This window comes from Drosophila gunungcola, unplaced genomic scaffold, assembly GCF_025200985.1.
Source record: "Drosophila gunungcola strain Sukarami unplaced genomic scaffold, Dgunungcola_SK_2 000058F, whole genome shotgun sequence".
Classification (NCBI taxonomy): Eukaryota; Metazoa; Arthropoda; class Insecta; order Diptera; family Drosophilidae; genus Drosophila; species Drosophila gunungcola.
In genome coordinates, this window is record NW_026453221.1 from 316,984 (window position 1) to 341,154 (window position 24,171).

General features: G+C 41.5%; 2 protein-coding genes across 7 annotated transcripts in view; both read left to right on the plus strand.

The window, feature by feature from the left end:
- LOC128264148 (neurotrimin) overlaps positions 1-24,171 on the plus strand; it is a 350,308-nt gene that overhangs the window by 94,324 nt on the left and 231,813 nt on the right. For all 6 annotated transcript variants that reach the window (XM_052999514.1, XM_052999513.1, XM_052999511.1 and 3 more), the window contains one exon: positions 23,334-23,427. In XM_052999514.1, coding sequence (XP_052855474.1) covers positions 23,334-23,427 — 94 coding nt within the window. The remainder of the gene's footprint in view (positions 1-23,333; positions 23,428-24,171) is intronic.
- LOC128264149 (uncharacterized) overlaps positions 1-24,171 on the plus strand; it is a 96,919-nt gene that overhangs the window by 28,862 nt on the left and 43,886 nt on the right. The window lies entirely within an intron of this gene.

Sequence of the window (24,171 nt, forward strand, 5' to 3'; positions counted from 1 at the left end):
TGCTACGCCTAAGTATTGGCGCAGTTCCCGGATGGTTGTAGGTGGTTCCAACTCGGCTATGGCTGCTACCTTTTCGGGATCGGTTCCGATTCCTTGATTTGTCACGCGGTGTCCCAGGTAAAGCAGTTCGCTTCTGAAGAATTGACATTTTTCGGGATTTATCCTGAGGTTTGCCTGCTTTAGGCGTCGGAAAACTTCTCTCAGGTTCCTTCTGTGTTCCTCCAGTGTGCGTCCGATCACGATGATGTCGTCTTGGTACGCAAACGCGTGTGGTGACATCTCCGGTCCTATAACCTGATATAGTGCCCTCTGGAAAGTCGCCGAAGCTGAGTGCAAGCCAAATGGCTTTTCCATTGGAAAAGTCCCTTTCCTGCCACTCTGAACGCCGTGAATGGCCTGCTGTTTTCTTTTAGGGGAATTTGACAGTAGCCATCTTTCAAATCTAGACTGCTTATGTATCTCGCCTCCCTCAACTGGTTCAATATGTAATTTACCCTTGGCATCGGATAAGCATTGATCTGTCTAAAGTCGACACAAAGCCTCCACTAACCTGTCTTATTCTTCACCATGACAATCGGGGAGCTGTACGGACTATGCATCCCTTTTCCAGCAACTCGTCGACTTTCGCATTGATTTCCCCTTGAACCTTTGGATTTTTCGGGTAGTATCTCTGTTTGATTGGTTTGTCGTCCTTCATGGTGATTTGGTGCTCGGCTATGTTGGATGTTCCTCTCATTGTTCGACATTCCGCGAGCTCCTGCTCTAGGAAATTTCAACATCGCATTCCTCAGAGGTGGTTTGCACCACTGACACGGACAATTTTTCCTCTAACCACACGTTGTGCCTTCTTCTTTCTGGGATCACCACTGTATGTCCAGCACACTCCTGTGAGGAAATTCCATCCTAGCACCAGCGAGTCTTCCACTCCTGGTAGGATCAGCAGGCTCATGGGCAATCGCTTATTGCCGAATTCGATCTCCACCTCGAGCTGCGTGTTTATCCCGCTGCACCTGCCATCTGCCAACCTAACTTGCCTTCTCGTCCTTGTAATCTTTCCACAAGCAGCCAGTTTATCCACCAGCTCCTCGCTTATAAAGCTCGCTGTTGCTCCGGTGTCGATTGTGGCTTTGTGTGAGGTTCCGCAAATCTTTACCGCTGCGGATAACTTCTGCTCTTCTTCGATTAATTTGCCAGTCAGTTTGGAGAGACAACCCCTGCTCGCCTCTCTGCGGCTAGGATCGCGCGCCATTTCCCGATCTCTGGCAGCACTCTACACATCTAACACCAACCTTGCCGCAATTCCAGCAGAACAGTAGCCGCTGGTTTTGGCATCCTCTGGCCCAGTGTCCGTGACCGCCACACCGACTACATGCTTTGTGTAGTGGCCTTCATAACGTGCTCTGGTGGTTATATTTGTTTGGAGTCCATTGGCTTGGTCCGTCGATGGTCGCTTGGTGTCCGCATTGTTCTTCGCACCTTCTACACGTAACCTTTTGTGGTACTGTTGCTTTGCTTCGAGAGAATTTGTTTTCTTGTATGAATGCCTCTCGCTCTTTCTCGAGTTCTTCATATATATCCGCCAGGACCATAAGAGATTCTAGATCGTCTATCTTGTACGTTCTCAGAGAAATCCTCAGATCAGGCGTGCAGTTTTCTTTTATTAGCTCGAGAGTTTCCTTTGGAGAGTAGCCGAGTGGTCTCATCAAGGTCTTCATGTCGACCATATAGTTCTTGAACAACTCCTCGAAAACCTGTTTTCTTTGTTTGACTTGATCTGCGAGCTTTGAGAAGAATCCCCTTGGCAGGAAATACGTTTGGAAACTGTCGCTGAACTGTTCGAAATAAATCACTTTAGGGCCTTGCCTTGCAGCAATTCTGGCATGGCTCGGGGAATGAGGTTCAGGTTCAAACCGTATGTGTTTGCTGACCATTCTACTTGCTCCAGAAACTCCAGCGGTTTCTCCGTGCCGTCAAACTTGAACGACCATTCCCTGACTTGCTTTGCGACTTTTGCATAGTCTGGTGCGCTAGGCCTTTGCTGTTCTGTTCTTCTTTCTTGGCTTGGGCCCCTGGATCTTCCTGCCTCCTTCATGCTCTCCACGCCCAGGCTAGCTATGAGCTGTTCGGCGTCTGGGACTTGCAACTTGCCGCGTGAGCCTGGTTTGTCGTATATTTCCTCCAGCTGAGCCCAAATTTCCGCCATTCCTGGGTCGTTTTGTGTTTTCGTAACATACTCTGAAGGGGCTCTTCGCATGTCGTCCGACCTGCCCTCCAGGATGATGCCAAGCTTGCCTGCCACTTTTGGCAAAAATCCTCTTTCTTGAGGAGATAGATCCAATTTTCCCTATTTCTGTTTAATGCTGTATTTTCACTGTCAGGACAATCACGTTGGGCGCCAGATGTAACGAACTCATTTTCTTTGTTATCTGCTCGATACGAATATCGTGCGGCTAGCTCAGAAGATGTAAGTGTTCGTCCCACCAAATTAATATATACGTGACCGCCCTGTTGCTCAGTGAAAACGCACTGAAAGATTGGGAGTATGCAGTGATCTTTTATTCGCCGACTTGACCCTCGACCTGGGTGGTGGATTGATAATGTAGAACTATGTTCTGCCGTCGTCTCCTTCCCACGTTGAATGTCTCGCTGGATCGTGCTGGCTGTCCCGGCCGGTCGCACCGGACGGCGACTCAGTTTTCTATTCAGGCGTACGCCGGAAGCGGCCAACGCAGTCCCTTTCTGCCGCAGGCTTTAGAATTCGAAGTATATGCTGCTCGCACGAAGCTCGTTGTTCGTCGTCCTGGGGTCCTTGTTGTCCTTGTTCTGCCTCCAGATGTATCGACCGGCTCCGCTCCTTGTTGGCGACTCGGTAAGTTGCCGTTCTGGGACTCTGGCGGTGGACCGCTGTGCTCTAAACGCACACGCCTTTCGAGACACCAGCTGAACAAACGCGCGTTCTTCCGGGCTAGTCGCACCAGGACCTTGTACAGTTCCTGCAGGACGATCAGGCATAAGCCGGAGTTCGCCACTGCAGTCCTTGTAGGCAGGCAGCTAGTTCTAGACAACTTTCCTTCTGAGCCCACGATTCTTCGTCGAAGGACTCTATTTGTTCAACTCTGTCGGACACGCCGGGTGGGATGCCAACTCAAATCGCGACAGAAGTTGTGACAAAGCGCCTGGACTTAGCCGTGGGATGCCGTAAGAACCTCAGCTACTTGTGTCTCAATTCGGAGACTTTAGCTCTAAGTCTCGACGTAGCGATCTTGTTTCCTTGATGACTCCGCACGGCTTTACTTGCTCCTTCACGTTGTTTCACTGGTTACTGGTTCACTTGATGACTGTTACTTGTTGACTTGGTAGAAATCGACTGATCCAGCTTTCTGCGCTCGGCCGGTTTATATAGGCCTCCATTTACCGCTAGTTATCGGCGTCTCCTTGCCTCCTGGTCCAAAGTCCACGGTTTTACCGTTCGACCTTTCGCCCTCTGCGCACGGCACCAATATCAGGGTCCAAAGTCCGGTGCCGTCCCGTTACTTCCTTCTGCACACGGCCCTTCGCTGCTCTCTCCTTTGTTACTGCCCCTTTCGGACTCTCCCTGTCCTTGTCTGGTGCTCAGGACACCACTCTCTCTCGCCGCCCTACCGTTAGTACGGGCGAATTCGCCGCGTAACTGGTAACTGGTAGGCCACTGCTTGCATGCACTTACTCTGCTTGCTTACCAACTTGTGGGGAGTTATTCAAATTCTCACAATACTCTGTATTTAAGCCATATGCTGAAGGTAGAGGCTAAGATCAGAACAAGGGGGAATATACGAGCATGATATACGACGAAATAATCGTGAACCTTAATCCGAACTGCAACAAATTCTAATATGTTGTCCGTACCAATTATCGGAATGCGATCAGAAACATGATCGAACTTGACGGCAACAAGAACACCACCGCCAAGACGCATTGTGCGGTCACATCTATATACATATAAGATAATATCCAGCTAATATTTTGCAGTCATACACAGAGGAATTAAGCATCGTTTCGGTGAAAGCAATTACATTGCTTTCTGAATACAATGAATAAGGATTAAGACTATCAATAATGCATTTACCATATTGTAAAAAATACAATTTTTTTCAAAACTGACGAGGTACACATCAGCTTGAAGCAGTTTTGTGTTAGCAACTGAACGAATAGACCTTAAGATTTTAATACTATTAGCATTTATAAAATATTCAGAGTTTTAAAGGCAGTAGGAAAAATCATTTTTAAAAATAATAAAAAAAGAGGACCAAGGACACTACCTTCAGAAAGGCCCGACGTTGAATATTTAAACTGCATAAACCATAAGTGCGCCGTTCTAGATATGATTCAATCAATTTCCACAACGAGGAACGAAACCCCAATTGGCAAAAGAAACCGCATCCTGGCAAAAAGAGTATTAACAAACTTTGTCAAATGCCTTTAAAGTTCACCGAGTTTACCGTATTGAGTCGATACAAAAAAAATTTTTTTTTTCGCCTTTCGTTGTTTGGACTGGTATCAAAACGTAAGGTTACCTTCTTACTCTAGTAGATTATTATTGCTTAATTTAACAACTCTTGTAAATTGTTGAATCATGCTTGGAACTATTTTTATGTACAATCTTGTCAAATTTGATATTGACTTTATAAAATTGGTAAGCCGCTTAACTTCTAATGTGTCTTTTAGACCAACCCGCAATTACCATCCTCTTAACTTGCCTAAATGTAACTCAACTTTTTGCCTGCATAACCCCTTTCATGTTCTTTTTTCGTTGTAAAATTAATAATAATAAGTTAATTAAAACAAAACGCAACGCAGTGAAAGTAACAAGTAAAAAATCGAGGAAAATCAGAAAACAAAAAAAAACCAAATTAAAAATACGATGAGAGAAAAAAAAAAAGTACACTGAGAGAAAAAATAAATTAAAAAAATAAAATCTTTATAAGCAAAAACTACATTTAAATCAGTGAATAAAAAAAAAAAAAAATAATATTAATTAACAAGACAAAATTTAACCAAGAAAAACATGGATAATTAAAATAAACCATTCAATTAAATTATAAAAAAGGAAGGAAGGGCTGAAGGGTACAAAAACATGTCTTATGGACAAAGAATATAATAAAACAGATTGTTTTAACCGAGGTAAGTCCCCTTAAACGAGGAATTGAAACATTAAAAAAAGGAACTGCAAGCGGATGTTAAAAAAGTAGAAGACTATGATATTGACAATACAATTAAATGTGAGACATCTTATGAAATCATTAAATCAGTCCCTGAATTTAAAGGAGAACTAGAAAAAAAAGTTAGTTGGAGGGAACCAGTACAGATCACCATGACAAATTGCACTCGAAAAAGTAAGCGATTTTTCGCAGCATTATTAATATTAAGGAACATTATTAATATAAGGAACAGTATTAAACTTTGATGCCACTCTGGCCAGGCTAGATTTTTTTTTAGCGATAGGCGACCACTACACATAATTGAACAAGAACTAAGTTTTCCCACCCAGGGCAAACAAACAGGGCAAACCAACAAAACAATTATGACATATGGCCGAATAGCTTCTGAAATTAATAATAGACATAGACAGAGTGCACTGAGAGTTGTCATAACTGGCCTAAACGGCCCAATATCTTCGACTCTGTATTCCATGAACCCAACAGACTTGCCAAATGCAATGGCGTTTGAACAGGAGATGGAAATCATAAATATTAGAACAAAATTCGCTCATAATTTTATAGGATTGAGTTATAGAAATTATAACTCAAACTATAATAACGGACCACAGCAAAATAATATTAGTTTTAATCAAAAGACATCTAACAATAACAATTCAAATTATTTTAGATATAATCAAAGATCTCCACAACAAGTTAACAAGTGGGGACAAAAAATTTAAACAACCAGTGGGTACACAATAATAACAACAAAAGGGGACAAAATAATAAAATCAATTGGGACATAATTGGAAGTCTAATAATAATCAGGTACAGCCTACTCCCGTACCCATGGAAATTGACCAATATCAAATCGTCCGAATAACAATTTTAATAGAGGTAATAATAAGATACAAAATTATAATAATTATTAACCAAGAAATAACTATAATCAAAACCAAGCGCAAAAGGTAAATACTAGCGCCGGCCAGAACAAACAGTCTGAACCAAATCAACCATTAAAACGAGAACCAACTGGTTCAGTCGAAAATAAATGAGAGTAAATAACATAGAAAAGGATAATTTTTTAGATCAGAACCCGGAGTATGATTACCGTACTTGAAGAGAACAGATAATAAAATCAAGAAAGAATTAAAGGTTTTAATTGATACAGAAGCAACATCCTGTTACATACAAAAGGGAATTTATCTAAATAAAAAAGAACTTCCAATTAATAAAAGAGTTACAACCATTAATGGGTTTACTGTAATTAAATATTATCATGTTTATTTATTTATTTATTTATTCGCTAATGGTTAAATCCTTATCTGGCTATCAGCTAACCTAACTTAAAACTAAGTATTAATTAAAAAATATTCCCTAAGTAATTGCCTAAGCACATCCTTATTGGATCCCCAAACCAATCGAATACTTAGTGGCAAAGAGTTAAAAAGTCTTAAAGTTCTTAAGATTGGCTCATTCCGCGCATAGTTAGTCCTCGCAGCACTTTCAAAAAATGGGATGACGGTACGGAGACTCCTGGCAGGGATATTGAATTTAATTGAGCTTAATATGAATGGACTATCTATATTACCAATTATAACATCATTGATAAAGAGCAAGCTCGCTATCGAATGGCGATCTACTGGACTGCAGGTATGCAGTAGGCAACATTGGCTGGCAAAGGTTCCGAAAAGTTTAACGGCTGAAGTGCAAATTTTATTTATTTTTTCTGCGGCCTCTCAATTCTATTGACATGAACAACACTTGACGGGTTCCAAATAAAGGAAGCATATTCCACTCTTGAACGCACAAATGCTGAGAACACTGTCAGTCGTAAGTATGGGTCCTTTAAAAGTATAGTGTTTCTTTTGACAAATCCGAACATTACATCTGCCTTCGGCAGAACATGGTTTATATGGTTAATAAAGTAAATGTCGAAGAGGACCCCAACATCCATAATCTCAGTAAGTGCAGAGAGTGAATGGTTATTAATAATATATGTAGAAAGAATATATAAGATACATTTACTATAGCGAACAACATAATATTTATTTAGGTTGGGAGGTAAATTGTTCTGAATACACCAAAAACTGATTTTGTTCAAGTCCGATTGAATCAAATAACTGCCATTTGAGGAATTCACAGGCATGTATATTTTAAGGTCATTCGCATAAAGAAGATACTTGGCAGATTGAATGCAGAAACAAAAATCATTAATGAAAATAATGAAAAGCAAAGGACCAAGAGAACTGCCTTGGGGAAGACCAGAGGTTGCTTCAAAGAAGTTAGAAACAAACCCGCTGACTTCAACATGATAGGATCGGTTTGCCAAATAAGAAGAGATCCAATTAACAAAAGAGCCGTGAATACCAAGCTTAAAAAGTTTTGCTTGCAAGGCGGAGTGAGAAACCTTATCAAAAGCCTTGGCGAAATCAGTATAAACTGTGTCCACTTGGGAATGTAACTCAAAGGCTTGTATGCAATGTTTAGCGAAAATAGCTAAATTCGAGGTAGTAGAACGACCAGGCATGAACCCGTGCTGATTAGGGTCAATATAAGTACGTATCAGGAAGGATAATTTTTTAACTACAATTGTCTCGAATAGCTTTGCAATTTTGCTTATTTTTTTAAGAAAAAATGAAGAAACTCCATCTATGTCAGGCTTAATTGAGTCGTCAAATTGCGAAATAGCTTCGGAAATGTCCTCATCATTTATTTCAAGGGAACCAATATTACACATTTCTGGAATATTATTTAGAATTTGCTGGTCATTCCAGTCACAAGCAGGCTCAAAATTGGCCGAAAAAAAAGGAAGCAAATAAGTTTGCAATATTTATCCCAGAATTAGCGGTAGTATTGTTATATGACACAAATGACGGTATGGAAGAATAAGATTTCTTTGAATTAATAAAACGCCAGAACACATTTGGATTTGACTTTAAGCTATTTTCAATGTCGGAAATGTATTGATTATATAGAAATTTATTAAGAAACTCAAATTTTCGCTTATGTTGTCTATATCTATCACGATCCAATGGATTACCCCATCTAATGAACCGTTTGTAAAATTTATTTCTTAGATTTTTATATTTCTGGAGACCTTTTGTATACCAAGGAATCCTATAGGAACCCCGTACCTTGGTTGAACAAGTGCTGTCAAGAATATTTTTTAAAGCGACAAGAATGTTATTGTAATTGGTCTCAATGCAAGCATTTGATAGCAAGGAAACCCAATCCATAGACGTGAGGCAATCACTTACGGCAACCTGGCATGATCAAAATTATACATAGGAATAAAGTTAACAGCTGGTAAGAAACTATAAAATTCAATATTAAAGCATAAGGGCTTATGATGAACATCACAACTAGAAATACTAAATTCAGCAAGGCTTACCGAGGAATGAACAATAGAATTGATGAATATTAAATCTAGTAGCCTATGCAAATCATTAAAAATTCAATTTATCTGGGTGAGGCCCATACTATAACAATCATCGATAACAATAATTTCATGTAGGTGGTGTACATTGCCAGGCACCATAGCATGGTATTGCGGATCACATGACCATACAACAGATCCCAAATTAAAATCTCCTGTCACAACGAGACCAACAGAGTCATCTATGCTGGCATGTAGGCTGGCAATGTTATTCATATGCGCCTGATAAAGCGTAAAGTCACTTCCAGGGGGAATATAAGAAGCAACTATTACAGTCTTCCCAGACAATCCAGATACCTCAACAGCCAACTGGTGCAGAAGAGAGTCCCCGTTTGAAAGTACAGCTGCGCAGCAGGAGAAGGTACGACGGACAGCCACGATGACGCCTCCACCTCTCTCGCACTTCATTCTGCTAAAGTTTCTATCCTTGCGATAGACATGGAATAAATTAGTATCGAAGAACTCATTGAAGTTGAAGTTGGGGTTGAGCCAGGTTTCAACCAATATTATTATGTCATAACCACTGTTGGAAGTGCTCATGAAGACGGACTGAGTTTTAGTTCTCATTCCAGATATGTTTTGAAAATAAATTTTAAGGCAATTAGTTCCAATTCTTTTGACTGATGAATTCTCTGAAACTGTTGCCATAGTTTCATAACGGAAGTCATGAAATGGTATCGTAAAATCCAAATGCGGCCTTTGCATTGCCTCCCAAGCCCAAAAAGTCATTCAGAGCCGTACGCAATATTCCAGTCCGGATACGTATTGATAGTGGGAGATTATCATTACGAAGGTTAAAGTTGCAATGTATTCGCACAATCGTTGAAGACCAACTTGCAGATACTTCCAGAGTCGGTGAGTGCTCTTGGGAGCGCAATGCAGAAAGCTCATCATCAAAGAGAGGCAACAGAAGAGAAACTTGTGGAGAGAAAGCGTCCGTAAAAATGTAAGATTTTAAAATCCCCCGTTGGCAACCATGAGGAAGTGAGCGTAACTCCAAAAACACCGGTAAGCCATCTAAACGTCGGCCGAAGCGCCGATGCAGCGGGAGGTGAAGGGAGCGCAACTCGGAAGAGAGCGCTGTATAGAAGCGATGAGAAAGTCATCCAATATGAGAAGCGCGCTACTATCATATGCATTGGGTATATCAGAAAAAATAGCCGTCAAGAGCGACTGAGTGTATGAAGCAGCATGATGAGGAGAGAGCGAAGCTCCGAAGAGAGCGCCTTGACTCGAAAAAAGGATGTAGAGGGCGAGCGGCCTAAGCACCAGCTTATGCATTTGTTGTTGGTGATGAAGTTGAGAACTGCAGTTATAAATTATGCACGAAAGTGAACCAATAATGACGTCAGAGCCAGTGACGTCGATTACTGGGGGTTTTTTGATGGAAGCTTGGCAGGGGTAGATGTACGCAATGGTTCACCACCCAATGTGTCCACCACGGTCGACTCCAAGTGCTCTCTCTCCCTGTGGATGAATCGGGTCACCTTAACTGATTGTGGCCAGAAATTACCGCTGAAGACAGTCTGAAAATACTGCTCCGGGACTCCAAGCTTTTAGTTAATAAACTTCAGTGTGCTAAGATCTACCTCTTTTTTTGTTAATGAATAGCATAATATGCTGTCAGAATTTACTTTTAACTTGTCAGAAACAAACTTGCACAGCGCCTCTGGCATTGTGTTTACAGCGAATTTGCCAATATGCCAAAATCTTTTGCTGGGCAATACTGCAAGTTGATCACAAGCGAGCACCAATAATATGCTTCTTGTTGTTACGATTCTTTTTATTTTTCTTGGAGACAACCGTAAAGCCCTCTGTAGGAGAGTTATGGTATGATGGGAAGTAGATGAAGCCAGATGTTTATTGGCAACTTTTTCCTACTTCCGCTTGTTGGTGTTAACATTAGCCGGGGCATCCACAGATTCAGGAAAAGCGATTTGAAACTTTGTATTTAATTGCAAGTATAGGCATTTAAGTTCACGAAGTTCTTCAATTATTTCGTCTGTTTTTGAGTGCGAATCATTGCTCACTACGCAGCTATCACATTGGTTACAAATTTTTTTGCCTCTTCAGGCAAATTAACACAAGAAGTGTGGTGTTGTGCGATGACAAAGCGATGAACATCGAACCGCCTCAAAACCGCGAAGTTGCGCATGCGTAACGGCAACATTGCACTTAGAGCACGTAAATGGGGTCATAACGAAATGAAAAACGCGTCTGCTCGCAACGAAGATCAGAGACTGATGATAACCATATGATAACCACATTTAATACAAAAATAGTTTTTACGAAGTAGAAGGATTAGAATCCGACCGACTTATAGGTTTTAATCTTTTATGAAAAATAGGAGCAGTAATTAATATTCAAAAAGGAACGGCAAAGAAGAAAAATTATTTAATGATAAAGGTAATTCAATAAATCAATTCCATTAAAAGGGTATATTATAAAAAAATACTGTGATGAGCAAAAAGGAATTTAAAAAGTTTTGGATCAAAAAATTCTGAGCACGCCGACGTAGAAATATCCGTCAACAAAAATCCAAAAGTTTGGGATTCAAAAAACCCAAACGCGCCGAAGTTGATTCATCCGTCATCAAAAAAGAAATTATCTTGAAAGAAAAGAATTCTAAGAAAAATAAAATAAATAAAATTAAAATGTTAAATTCAAATCATAATTGAAGAGGAACATTCTAAAATATACTTACAAATTTCATTTAGAACTGAAATTCGAGGCAAAATAAACACCAATATAGACAGGGCCATTTATAGTAAACAATATCCTTATCAGTTTCAGATTTCCTTAATAGTGAAATCACTAGAATGCTAAATAAAAATATTATAAGCCCAAGGATAAGTCCTTACCATTCAACAGGTTTGGTGGTACCCAAAAAAGGTCAAAACGAAGATGGAAGCCCGAAACATAGACTTGTTATAGACTAAATGAAAACACAATACCGGATAGATACCCTTTGCAAGAACCGTCTGTAATATTAGCCAACTTAGGAAAGGCACAATTTTTTCAGATATTAAAAAAACATTATTTTCCATTAACAATGAAAAATTTGAATTTTTACGCATTCCTTTCGGCTTAACATATGCACCCATACCTTTCCAAAGAGCAATGGATGACATTCTCAGACATCGAGTAGGAAAAACATGTCACGTCTACATGGATGATATTATAATTTTCTTAAACACAAACAAGCAACATTTCTCGGATTTAATTCAAATAATATGAATTTTACAGAGAGTAAATATGAAAATGAAAAAGGGGAAAATGGAAATGTTTATAAATGAATGTCACAAAAATTTCAATACAGTTGGATGATTCAGCTGTAAAAGCTTTTAACGAGCTAAAAGAAAATTTAATAGCACAAGTTGAATTTGTTCAACCAGATTTTTGAAAAAAATTCACAAAAATGAACTTTAAGAACAGACGCATCAGACAGGATAATAAACCAATTACTTTTATTTCTAAAACACTTAACAAAACCGAGCAGCTTTACGCTTCAAATAAATAAAATTGCTTGCCATAGTATGGGCATTAAAAAATTTAAGAAATTATTTGTACGGAGTAATTGGTATAGAAATCCAAACTGACCATGAATCTTTGTCTCTCACGATTTCTGATAAAATCCCAATGTAGAAATGAAAATTTTATAGAAAGCTTTACCCCGAAAATAAAACATAAGTCCGGTTCAACAAATGTTGTGGCCGACGTATTATCTCGAATACAGATAAATAATATAACCAACAGAGACTATGACCAAAACACACAGCATTCAGATGAAAGTAGTTTTGAAAATGTAATACAAGAGACCCAGCATTCAGATGAAAGTCAGTTTAAACAACAACTGTTATTAACAACGGGGAGGCACACAATACATGAGTCACTGGAAATTTTTGGCAGGTCACTACATTTAATTAAATATGACACACCAGAAAATGTAATATCTATGTTAAGAGATAAATAATTTTACAAACCCATTTCTTTTTACAAGAATCTTTCTACAAGACGTATGAGACTAGAGGAAAATTACAAACAAATTAATCTACTGATATGTTGGCCAAACTGTTTTAAAAAATTTAAAGAATATATTAAAAATTGTGTAATTTGTAATTAAAATAAATATAACAGGCACACAATAAAAAATTTCAATCGGGGAAACCCCTAATCAAATTAAAAAAGGAGAAAATTTACATATATATATACAACGCGCAAAATTTAACATTTTTAACTTGTATAGGCGCGTATTCAAAATACCTTGTGGTAAAAGAAATTCAAACTAAGTTAAACTTTAAAAAAAAAATTATGGAAGTACTTCAACAATTTCCCTTAGCAAAAGAAATTATGACAGATAACGAACCGAGCTTTACCTCGGCCCAATTTAAATCATTTGCACAGAGGTGTGGAATAACTTTACATTACGCAGACCCAAGACATAATACTTCAAACGGAAAAGTGCAAAGAGCACACTTGACATTAACTGAAATAGCTCGCTGCATAAAAGTTCAATTTAACTGACTGTAATAAGAGCTGCTCAAAAATATAATCAGACCATTCACTCCACAACAAACCAAAAACCTTTTGAAATCCTTTATATTAAAATTCAGCACGATAATGTTCCCCTAATTTTAAAAAACTTTCCGGCAGTAACGTTCTGATTTTATGCATAAGGCCATCGAGCCAGACTCGGTCGAAAGCCTGCGCAACGTCAAGGAATACCGCACTGCAGTATTCCCGAAAATCGAAAGTTCGTATTTTTGTTGTTAATCTCTATTGTTCCATGGCTTTCTTGAAAGCCAAATTGATGTGCCGGAATAACTCTTTCAGATAAGGGATTATGCGCGTCAAAAGGCATTTTTCGAGCAGTTTTGACAGACACAAGAGTAAACTTATCGGTCTGTATGAAGCTGGTATTGTGTGATCTTTTCCTGGCTTTGGGATCATTATGCTTACCGATTTTTTCCATTTTTTTGGGAAGTAGTAATCCCGTTAAAGAATTTACATCTTGGGAGTTATAAGATCACCGCCTGGGGCCTTTTTTGTTTTTAATTGCTCGCTGATGACTTTTGCAACTTCTTTTGGTTGAAACAGAATTGGCGCAGTCTCAGTTCCAATTCGTATTGACGGCGACGGTAGTGTGAATGAATTATTTGCAGGGTTTGGCTAAAAAGCGTTTCAAAGGTGTAAAGCAAATCTAGCTCTGTCCTCTTTTTGAACGTCAGCCAGTTGGTTCGATGCAACGTCAGCCTGCAAGGGTGCTCGATTAATTCCGGGCTTTGAAGAAGAGTTATTAGCACTGGTGAGTGGTCCGATGATAGATCCAAAAGTGATTTTGCAGATATTAGATTGCGAAAAATATTTTTTGTCACAGCAAAATCAATTAAATCAAGTAGTTGTCTAGGATCTGTAGGCCAGTATTTAGGAGTGCCTGGTGAAACGTAGTCCAGTTTGTTGCATGTTTTGATGAGTGCATTGTTTAGTTGCCTTCCTTTGGGGGTCACAAGGCGGGAGCCCCAGTGTGTGTGCTTGGCGTTGTAATCACCTGCTGCTATGAATCGCTCTCCAAGTGAACTGTAGAAGTCCATGAATTGGTCTTCGGAGACTGTTAAGCGGGGTGGGCAGTAGACTGCGGCAATGGCAAGGTTGCAGTTGCCCAACTGTAATTTCATCGATGTAGCTTGCAGATAATTTTTTGCAAACCGTTGGTGAAAGTGGTGTTTGATGCGGTCTCTTATTAGGATGCCGGTTCCGTCATGTGCATTAGAGTTTGCATGGTGGATTTCATGAAGGACATAAATTTCATTATATTTTGTTGCAAAGTTATCATCATTGTTTCCACAGCCACTTTGTGGCTGTCCCATGGCCTGCTGTATGTTATCAATTTTCGGCTCTATGGGAGCTGTGCCTGATCTTAGAGCACTGTCGTAGGAAATGCCGTTGGTGGTAATTGAAGGACCAAATGATGACCTGGCTGATTTAGCGAAGAAAACTTCCGGTGTCGTTTGTGATTTCATGTAAATTTTCTGGTGTGCCGTTGTCGCTCGTTGCATCCGACTTTTCATATCCTTGTAGACTAGACAGCCTCTGGTTTCCTTGCCAGTTTACACACTTTTAAGTGAGAGAGTCTTCCCTGTTGGCAGGGCAGGGTTCTGAGCCGTAGCAGTTTCCACAAGCTACACAAACTGGCTTGAGGGTGCAGTAAGCCCTGGTGTCTCCGTATTCCTGGCAATTTGTGCACTGCACTACAGAAGGTAATGCAACTTGTAGATTGGGTGCACTGCGTTTTTTCTCAAAGTTCTGCTGTCTGGCTCCAGCTCGACCTTGAAAAGTTGTTGCGGCTTCTTGTTTTTGTTCATAATGTTTATAACATTTTTTGCGCAAAAACAGTTTTCCTTTGAAGCCTCTATAATTTCGGAGAAGGTTACATCGGGTTCTATTCCCTTGAGCACAACTTGTAAGCCTTTGCAACTTTTCAGCTGGTACGTGTAGTAATTCTTTTTGACATCGCTTAAGTACCTCGACACTGCTCGGAAATCATCTTCGGTTTTGGTTTGAAGTTTGGTTTCGCTTGTATTCCCTTTCATAAGCGGAATAACATAAAAGTTATCTTTTCCGACAAGCTGAACTATTTTGTTTACTAGCACGTTAAAAATCTTCTCCCGAATAAAGATAGGTGGGGGCTTAAGATTCTTTGGGGCTAATTCTTCAGGCTCTGTTTCAGGCTCCGCCAGAATGGAAAATCTATTTTCATTTAATGGCCTGAGGGCCTTTGTTGGTACGGTTTATTTATTGCCGTCAAGTTTTTTTGGGGGTGTTAGCTTGCGCTTGGAAATATTAATGTAGCGATCCATGCCTGTCCGCATGGCCTAACCCGCTTGCGGAATTTCTTATACCGTAGCTTTGTTTTTGCCGTTTGACCCGATTTTTGCACTTGGTTGTGTTGTTGCTTTACCCGCTGGAGAAGAAGAGAGTGGAGTCGTTATTGCATTTTTGGCGACAGAGACCGTTGTAGTTGACGTAGTAGTGGCTGTTGTTGTTGCACTAGGTGGCAGAAGCTCGGTTGGAGTTTTGCATTGCTCACTTCATGACGTTTGAGCGGTGGGCGGGAGAGCAAGAACTAGTTCTCTGGTTTTCGGCGGTCAGTAAACTTGCACTTTCTTGAACTTTTGGTTCTAGAGTATTACTCGTGAAAGAGAAATAAGCGTTGTTACGGGCCAAAGAGAGACGACGTTTGTCTTGTTCTTTTTGAATTTTTTCACGGGCTTCGTCTTGTTGTTTTTGGCGTTGAGTGCGCTGATCCACGTTCTTATTCATTTGTTTATTGTAAGTGCGTAAAGATTAATAAAAACTTTAGTTTACGTTACGCGAATTTGCATCGCGAATCGCAAAACCTCGCGTTTATACATTTTTTCAAACGTTTCGACTGAGTGACTAATTGTTTTTCCGGAGCGTCTAGAATACACGTCTACATGCGACCGGAGCTATAACTTAATTAGAATCATTTCCTAATCTTTAAAAGCGAAACAATTTTTTTTTGTTTTTGAGGTGGTTGACGTGATATTTTAAGTTCTACTGAACCGATTCCTTTGAAATTTGGTATGTATCTTGTTTATACTACTCTCTATAGAGCGTCTGCTTCGGATTAAAAAAATGTTATATTTTTAAAATATTCGAAAAGGTCAAAAAAAATTTTTTTTTGTATTCTTAAAATGTCAATAGAAAACATAAAAAATTGCATATTAAAATTGTTATTCATTTCTTTTTTATCTTACTTTGAAAAATGCCATAAATTCAGGCTTCTAGACCAGAATACCCCTTCAGGTTAGAAGGCGTCACGCAGATATGATCAGCATTCAGCAGCCTTTGAAGAACGTATAAAATATTTTCCAATTGCTCACCATAGCGGTATTTAAAATTCAATAAATAAAACTTTTTTAGATGGCCCATGAACTGAAACGCACAATTTGTCCAATGATGAATTTTCATTTGAGAGAACATCACTTTCTGAATGAAGGGTGCCTTGGACTGCCTCAATGATTCCGCATCCCTATCTTTACGATAGATCAGAAACTGGTCACTCATCATTAAAAAAAACTGGAATTGAGCCAAGTCTCAACCAATATGACAACATTTAAGACGCAGTTAGATGTCATCAAAAAGACCAAATCAGCCTTCATGCGCAAGCCCGATATATTTTGCAAGTATATCTTTAAAGTAAAATTTCTGTCGCGTAAGCGGCCCTAATGACGAAAAATTGAAAGATTGAGTTGCGAGCTCAAACGCTGCAGTTGAAGCATCTTACGCACATTTTGCCTGAAGCCTGTTTACTTCACAGAGAGCCTTTAAAATTGTTAAGAGTTTAAAAGGTGGCAAATCCTCATCTTATTCCGAAGAAATGTCCAGTAAACTGAACAGCAAAGGTTTATGCTGCTCTATTGGGGCTGGTTCCAAAGAATTCGTAGATGATGATAAAATGTAGAGTTACTCAGGCGTATATGAGCTATAATCGAAAGTTTAAGAAGACAGTTTAACAGATATTTGCTTGTGCAGTTAGCTATCTGAAAACAGTTTAAGCAGCTAAAGAGAAGATCCCGATCCGTCCAAAACATCACCTATTCTAAGAGCATCCAAAAGGGCCGGCCACATTTAGAATGACGAGAGAAACCGTTGTAAGAGTCCAATGTCATCTTATCCAGAGAGGCAGAGATTAAGAAATGCAGCCTTCAAAATTTCCGGAGCCGAAAGAGCATTAAGAATTGAAGAGAGCGCAGCATAGGAAAGCACGCTAGGAACGGCACCATATCCAGTACTTGATGGGTGATCTTGTTAAGTGGACAACTCCATCGGGAGACTAGCTAAGCGTGCTGAAAGCGCAAGTCCGATGAGTATGGAAGGCATTGGTACCAAAGCCGCTACTATGTTGTGTTGATGGTGCCTTCTCTGCAAAAGTCTTATTTACATCCCAAACATTTTCCTCCACTACTGTTACGTTGACTTCCTAGTTTCAGCTGTATTCATGCGTTGGGCCTATCACTTGCAACCCTCTGATCTGCACTGGGCACGTATTATTATTATTATTAGTATCGGGGTGTTTAGTGTACCGCGACCTGTAAGATCTATTGTACCCCCATTCAGAGCCTACAGCTCAGATATCAACCCACTTCCTCGAATAAAGTCGAGGAGTTTTAGTGGGTTGATTTTTCCTAGGAGCTCAGGTGTAGGAGTTCTGGTTCCTAAGATTTTTCATCTTATACTTGCTAATGCCGGACAGTCTGCTATGATGTGCTTAGAGGTTTCGTCCTCTATGTCGCAGAATCTGCAAGTTCTACTGCTGGTTATTCCCATCTTACCTAGGTGACTTTTCAGTCTACAGTGCCCGGTTAGCAATCCGGTAACAGTCCTAAGTGAATTTTTCCCCAGTTGAATAAGTTCCTTGAACCTCTTCTTGTTGTAGTTATTTATTTGAGTTTTGGCTTGCCTTAGGCCTGGGGTATTCCTCCAGTGTTCTTGTCTCATGGCGCCTTCCTCTTTCCTAAGGTATTCTTTTATAGTGTGCCTCCCTATGACACAGTAGGGCTCTGGTCCTATCAGGGGCTGTTCGGCTCCTAGTTTTGCCATTTTATCGGCAAGTTCATTTCCGGATATATCCTTATGTCCCGGAATCCATCTGAGGGCCAGCCTGCCCAATATATTTAGCTTACTCTTCACCTCTAGGACTAGCTTCGAGGTGAGTTTGTTACTATGTAAAACAGTAGTTGCTGCTCGGCTGTCCGAAAGGATCGATATGTCCTTTTCCTTGTATCCACGCTGTATGTTGAGCTCTGCACATACCTCAGCCTGGAATATGCTGGTATATTGGCCAAGTGATTCGTGGTATTTTATGCGAGGCCCTACCATTCCAAAGGCCCGTGCCTTGTTGTGTCAGGGATCCATCTGTGTACCATGCAATGGTGTGTTTAGCCATCGGGTGCACTTCAGACACCAATCCAATCTTTCTTATTGCCTAGGTGTGCTGTGAAGTTCTGCTCGAAGATTAGTTCGGCTGTCATTTCATCCCTAGGGTGGATTATTAGGGGCACCTCACCTAACAGATTAGTCGCATCCCTGTTATTTAGAATGCAACCACTACATGTGCCCTCAGTGCTTATTCTCAGGAGTGTAGCTTTGCGTTGAATTTCAATTACACAGTGGAGTGGTGTTAGCTCCATCAGAATTTCTAAGGCAGTTGTAGGACAGGTCCTCATTGCCCCTGTCATGCATACGCAGGCAAGTCTTTGCAGGTTTCCTAGCTGGTTTTGCATGCTGGTGAGCTTAGCTCGTTTGCCCCATGCAAGTGCTCCGTAAGTGAGGATTGGTCCCACGATCGTATTATCTGAGGCCTGATTCCCCAGGATTTCCCAGCAATTTTTCGACAGGTATAGAGTGCTCTGTAACACTTTTCCAATGTCTTTTGGACATGGGAAGCGAAGTTCAGCTTACTATCCAAGGTGATTCCTAGATATTTAACCTCTCGGCTACTTTCTATAGGAGTTCCTAGCAGTGAGATTTGTCTCATTCTCTGTAGTTTGTACTTCCTTGTGAAGGGAACGATGACTGTCTTAGCAGGATTTAAGTTGAGTCCAACCTCCCTGCACCAGTCTAGCGTTGTCTTTAGTCCGAGTAGGACGATGTCGCAGAGTGTCGCTTCAAATTTGCCCCTGGCGATTATCACGATGTCATCGGCGTATCCCTGACATTGGATTCCTTTTCCAGCAAGTCTGCTGAGAAGCTCATCTACTAGCAGACTTCAGTACTCCTCAGCCTCTGCTGGTTGCAATTGTCACTCTATCCGAACCCAGTGTACATGTTGCTTGCCTGGATTCAAGTAGGTTGCCAATCCATTTGCTCGTAGTAACATCTATGTTCCTTCTGGACAGGGCAGCTCGAACTGCATCATGTGATGTGTTGTCGAAGGCTCCCTCTATGTCTAGAAAGGCACAGATAGCTATTTCTTTGCTGTCAATTGCCCCTTCTAGGGTGCGGCATAGTTGATAAAGTGCAGTGTCTGTTGAACGGCCTGCTCTGTATGCATGCTGTGTGTTTTGCAGCGGACAGTCTCTGAAAGCTGTTCTTCTGATATTGTAGTCTACCAGTTTTTCCAACGTTTTAAGACAAAACGAAGTTAAGCTGAAAGGTCTGAAGGACTTAGGGCTGGTGATGTCTTTCTTCCCGATCTTGGGGATGAAGACCACCCTAGCGCTGCACCATGCACTTGGGATGTACCCAAGGGCTAGGCTGCTCTCCATTAGTCTTCTTAGGCGGGTTAGGAGTAGTTTCTGCCCCTGCTGTAAGAAAGCTGGAGAGATCATGTCTAATCCCGGTGATTTAAATGGTTGGAAGGTTCCAATAGCCCATTTGAGTTTCTCGGGCGTAACTATAGACTTGGCTGCTGCCCAGTCACTAGCTGCTGTCCTAGGGGTTCTATGTTGATCACGCCTTATGTTTCATGTAGCGGGAGTACTCCCCGGGAAATGCGTGTCAAATAGCAATTTTAATTTCTCCCGATCTCCCTGCACGTCCCGATGGAGGTGAAGGTGATATTCCCTTTCCTCAGGGCTAAATAACTATCCGTTGCACTTTTAGCCATTGCTTTGTGCAGTCTCGCGCCCTCGTTGACGTTACTTATTGCCTCACAGAAGTTCCTATAGTTTTTCCGTTTGGCTTTTCTGATCTCTTTGTTGTAGAGCGTCAGGCTTCGCCTGTATAGTTCCCAGTTCCTATCAGTTTTTGGTTTGTTAAAGAGCTTCCGAGTGGTTACTCGTAGTCGTTCAAGACTAGCATTCCACCATGGTGCGTCTGTTTCCCGCTTCTGTCTGCCTAGAGGACAACTGTCTTCAATGGCATTCACTATTTCGTGACCTAGGTTGTCTACCGCTCTATCTAATTCCAAGGGATGTCTAGGGTATCCTGACGGTTCGTTGGAAAGATTGAGCTCTAGAGTTGACCTGAATTTGTCCAATTCTGTTTTTCTGGGGTTTCTTTTAGGGTTACATATTTTTGTATTTAAGGCTACCTCAAACAAAATTGTCCTTGGGTCGGACATACATTCTTCTGGTGACACATACCAGTTCCTAATGTGGGGTTTAAATGAATTGGTTGCTAGAGTTATGTCTAGCACCTCTTTCCGTACCCTAGTAACAAATGTCGGCCTGGCGCCGACATAACAGATCTCTAGGTTATTGTTTAAAATAAATTCTAGTAATTGCTCACCTTTGTTGTTGACATCCGTGCTGCCCCAGATCACATGATGCACGCTGGCATCACATCCTATGATGAGGGGGATCTTGTTCGTCCGGCAGAGGTCCACGAGCCCGGGTATTCCTCCCCGGCAAAGTAGGCGGAGGCCACTGCTAGCTTCGGTGCAGCTTCTGTGCCGTTGATGGTTACGGCGACGCAGTTTCTGCTCATGAACTCTGAAAAGATACTACCATTGATATCTTTCCTTATAACGATGCATGATCTGGGAGGTAATCCTCCTGGATCGCATATTACCTTAGTGTCTTTCGTGTACAGGCCTTTTATGCCATGGTGCCACCATGGCTCCTACAAGGGCTACCCCGAGGTGTTGGGAGGTGAACATCCTCGCCAAGACAGCAGATGCTGCTTTGGCCCGATGGATGTTTACCTGGGCTAGCCGAGTGCTGCTTGTTGCAACCATCACTCCGAGGTTTGGTGCTCCGTGATGTCTGGTGAAGAGAGAGAGCAAGTCTTTCCACCACCGTCTATCACGGTAACCTCGGCTTCTTCGCAGCTGTCGTCCAGGAGGAGCTCCTGGGCCAGCTCTTGGGATGACATAGGGTGTCCATCCCCCTGGTCGTCCCCAATGTCCATGCTGGTGATGGATTGTCCATCCTGCTCCCCACACTCAGTGGTTCGAGGGTATCCTCGACAGCCTTACAGATGCCGTCATTGGGCGTCTCTTCCGGTGACGTGGTCAAACCGGAAGTTGAGCTTGTGGTCACGCTCCACTATCTCATCCCTTCCGGTCTGGTCCATCCCTACGACCAGGAGTGCACCAGCTCTGTCGTTCTTCCTGGAGATGACCTTCCAGGCTTCCGTCTCGACACGGTTTTGGAAACCAATGAAGGCTAGTATCTCCTCATTGGTCCGGTCTGAGCTCCTCGGGCAGAACAACGTGGCGTTGTAAGCTGCCGGGATGTCTGCTCCCGTGCGGGTTTATCGGGGTACTCCCTTCCACGTCCGCAGCTGAGGTACGGTGTTGAGCCGTTTGCCAGCCGGTGCTGCCCCCAATGCCGGCTGCTCCCTCGGCTCCTTTGCCTTCTTCAAGGCCTCCTCCGGTGTCATGCCCTGCATAAGATACCTAAGGTACCACTTTACCTTTGACCCTGGCAGGCCACGCCTGTTGGGGTCGTCCAGTCCTCCGGGCTGTCCTAGGGCTGGAAGAGCGTCCTGCTTCTTCAGCTGTCTGATAGAGGTTGGCCTATCAGACGCGAGAGGTGGGCGTGCTGGCAGGGTAGCTCCTGCTGGCACACCACGCTACCTGGCTGGGAATGACTGCGGCGCAGGTCTTCTCGCCTGGGCTGCTGGTGAAATCCTAGGCGGGTGCGCCGCCGCCTGGGGTCTGTCGCCGTCGAGGGAACTTTCCTCGAAGTGTCTTGCGACACCGGTTGCAGGGATATCCTGCGGGATTTTTATGTTTTTGATCTTCTTCATGGGGTCCCACGAGTTGCGGAGAAGTATATAGTCCGCCCGGGCAGAGATCCGCCGTACCCGGGTAAGGCGTAGTTAGGACAGACGGTCGCCACTTGCCTGAACCCTCCGTTTGCAACTGGGCTATTTGTTAACTCGGGCCCCCAGCCAGGCTGACTATCGGCACGGGTCGAATGACACCCTAGTCCGGCACCGAGGTGAGATGTGGGGGATAGGATGGAGGTAGGTAGTTGTGAGGGAGGGGGTGTGTAAGGCTACGGTGTTAAGACGGCCAAACAAGCGTCTTGTCGGTATACCTCCATCGATATACCCGCTGTTTGTCCGGGGTTGCTTATTTGCTTGCGCTTATTCGCAACTAACCTGCGACCCGCCTGGTGGCCTCAGCTAAGCCTCCCTTCGAACCATCCCACTAGTTCTTGAGGACCAAGCCTGGGCACGTAACACTATGTGAAAAGATTATCACGCCTTCGTAAATCTTTAGCCGAGCACTAACTCAGGCAGGACACTACTCTTAAGCTTTCTTGGTTCCACACACCATCTTTGCAAAACAGGGTTGTACCAGTCATATCGCGAAGATGTGCCATGTTTGAGTCTTATTTTTGGGATAACCCATGTCAATAAGTTCAGTCAGGACCCTGTCCCTTGTAATTTCCGCGAGTCAGAGTTGCGACAAAAGGAAAAGGTCTCAATCTATGTTTAACAACCTGATATTCACAGACAACCAAGTAGGGCCATAAGCAATTCTCGGGCGCTTCAGCTAGCCCTTAAAACCATCTCATGAAACAATTTTAACCACTTAAAATTTTAAACGTTCGGGATGCTCTAAGTATTTTATGTGCAACAGAAATCGTCAAAATCGTCTTTAACGATTATGCTCACCGTATGCATCAAATCAGAATGACTTAAACCACTTATAAGTATAAGAAAAACTTCCGATCCATATCTTAATTGTTTATTAAAAATAACTAAAAAAATGTATTGTCAAAATTGTATATTTCAAGATAAAGTTTCCTCAACTAAGAGATTCAGGAATCTACGAATGTCAAGTGTCAACAACACCGCCAGTGGGGTATACCATGATATTTTCAGTTGTAGGTAAGTTTTTTAGTTAATAGCTAGCAACACCGTCCAATGTACTTATAAGCAATTTATACCAATTCAGCATACTAAAATTTTTGTTATGTATATTAAGTAAGTATTTTTTCTACATTAGCAGCCATACAGCCATGATTGCTTTTTCGTATGACAGCTTCACTAATCAAGAAACTTTGTAAGGTTCGATAGTCAAGTTCAGCAGTCTTTTATTGAGAACAAAGTTCCACTGTGAACTTTATAGACAGTCCACGAAGCTTCCAAAACTTCTAAGCAGTAAGTAAGTTCCTTTATTGACTTGCAGAGAGGCAGAGGATGGCGAGATGTGAAAGACGTAAAGAGAAGCGACGGTAGCAGCACGATGCAAAGAAGAGATGCAAACGAAATATACGAATAATACTTACAAAACAACCAAATTTATAACATTTTACCCGATAATAGTTCGATCGGGAAGATTTTTTACATCAAAGTTTCAAGAATCTATCTTTTATATTGCGACAGTAATTATAATCGTTCAAGGGCTGTGGTTTGGTTGTTTTCTCTTGCATAATAAATGTATTGATTTTTTTCCCTTGCAGAAAGTTTTTTTTTATTTTTTTTGAGTTATTCGACATATAGTTATGGTTAACTATTTCAGAATTACGGTTTAAATTTCATCAAAATCGGACGACTATATCATATAGCTCCCATAGGAACAATCGAAAAAATAAATAAAAAAAATTATAACTTTGCGGTTTTTCAATTTTA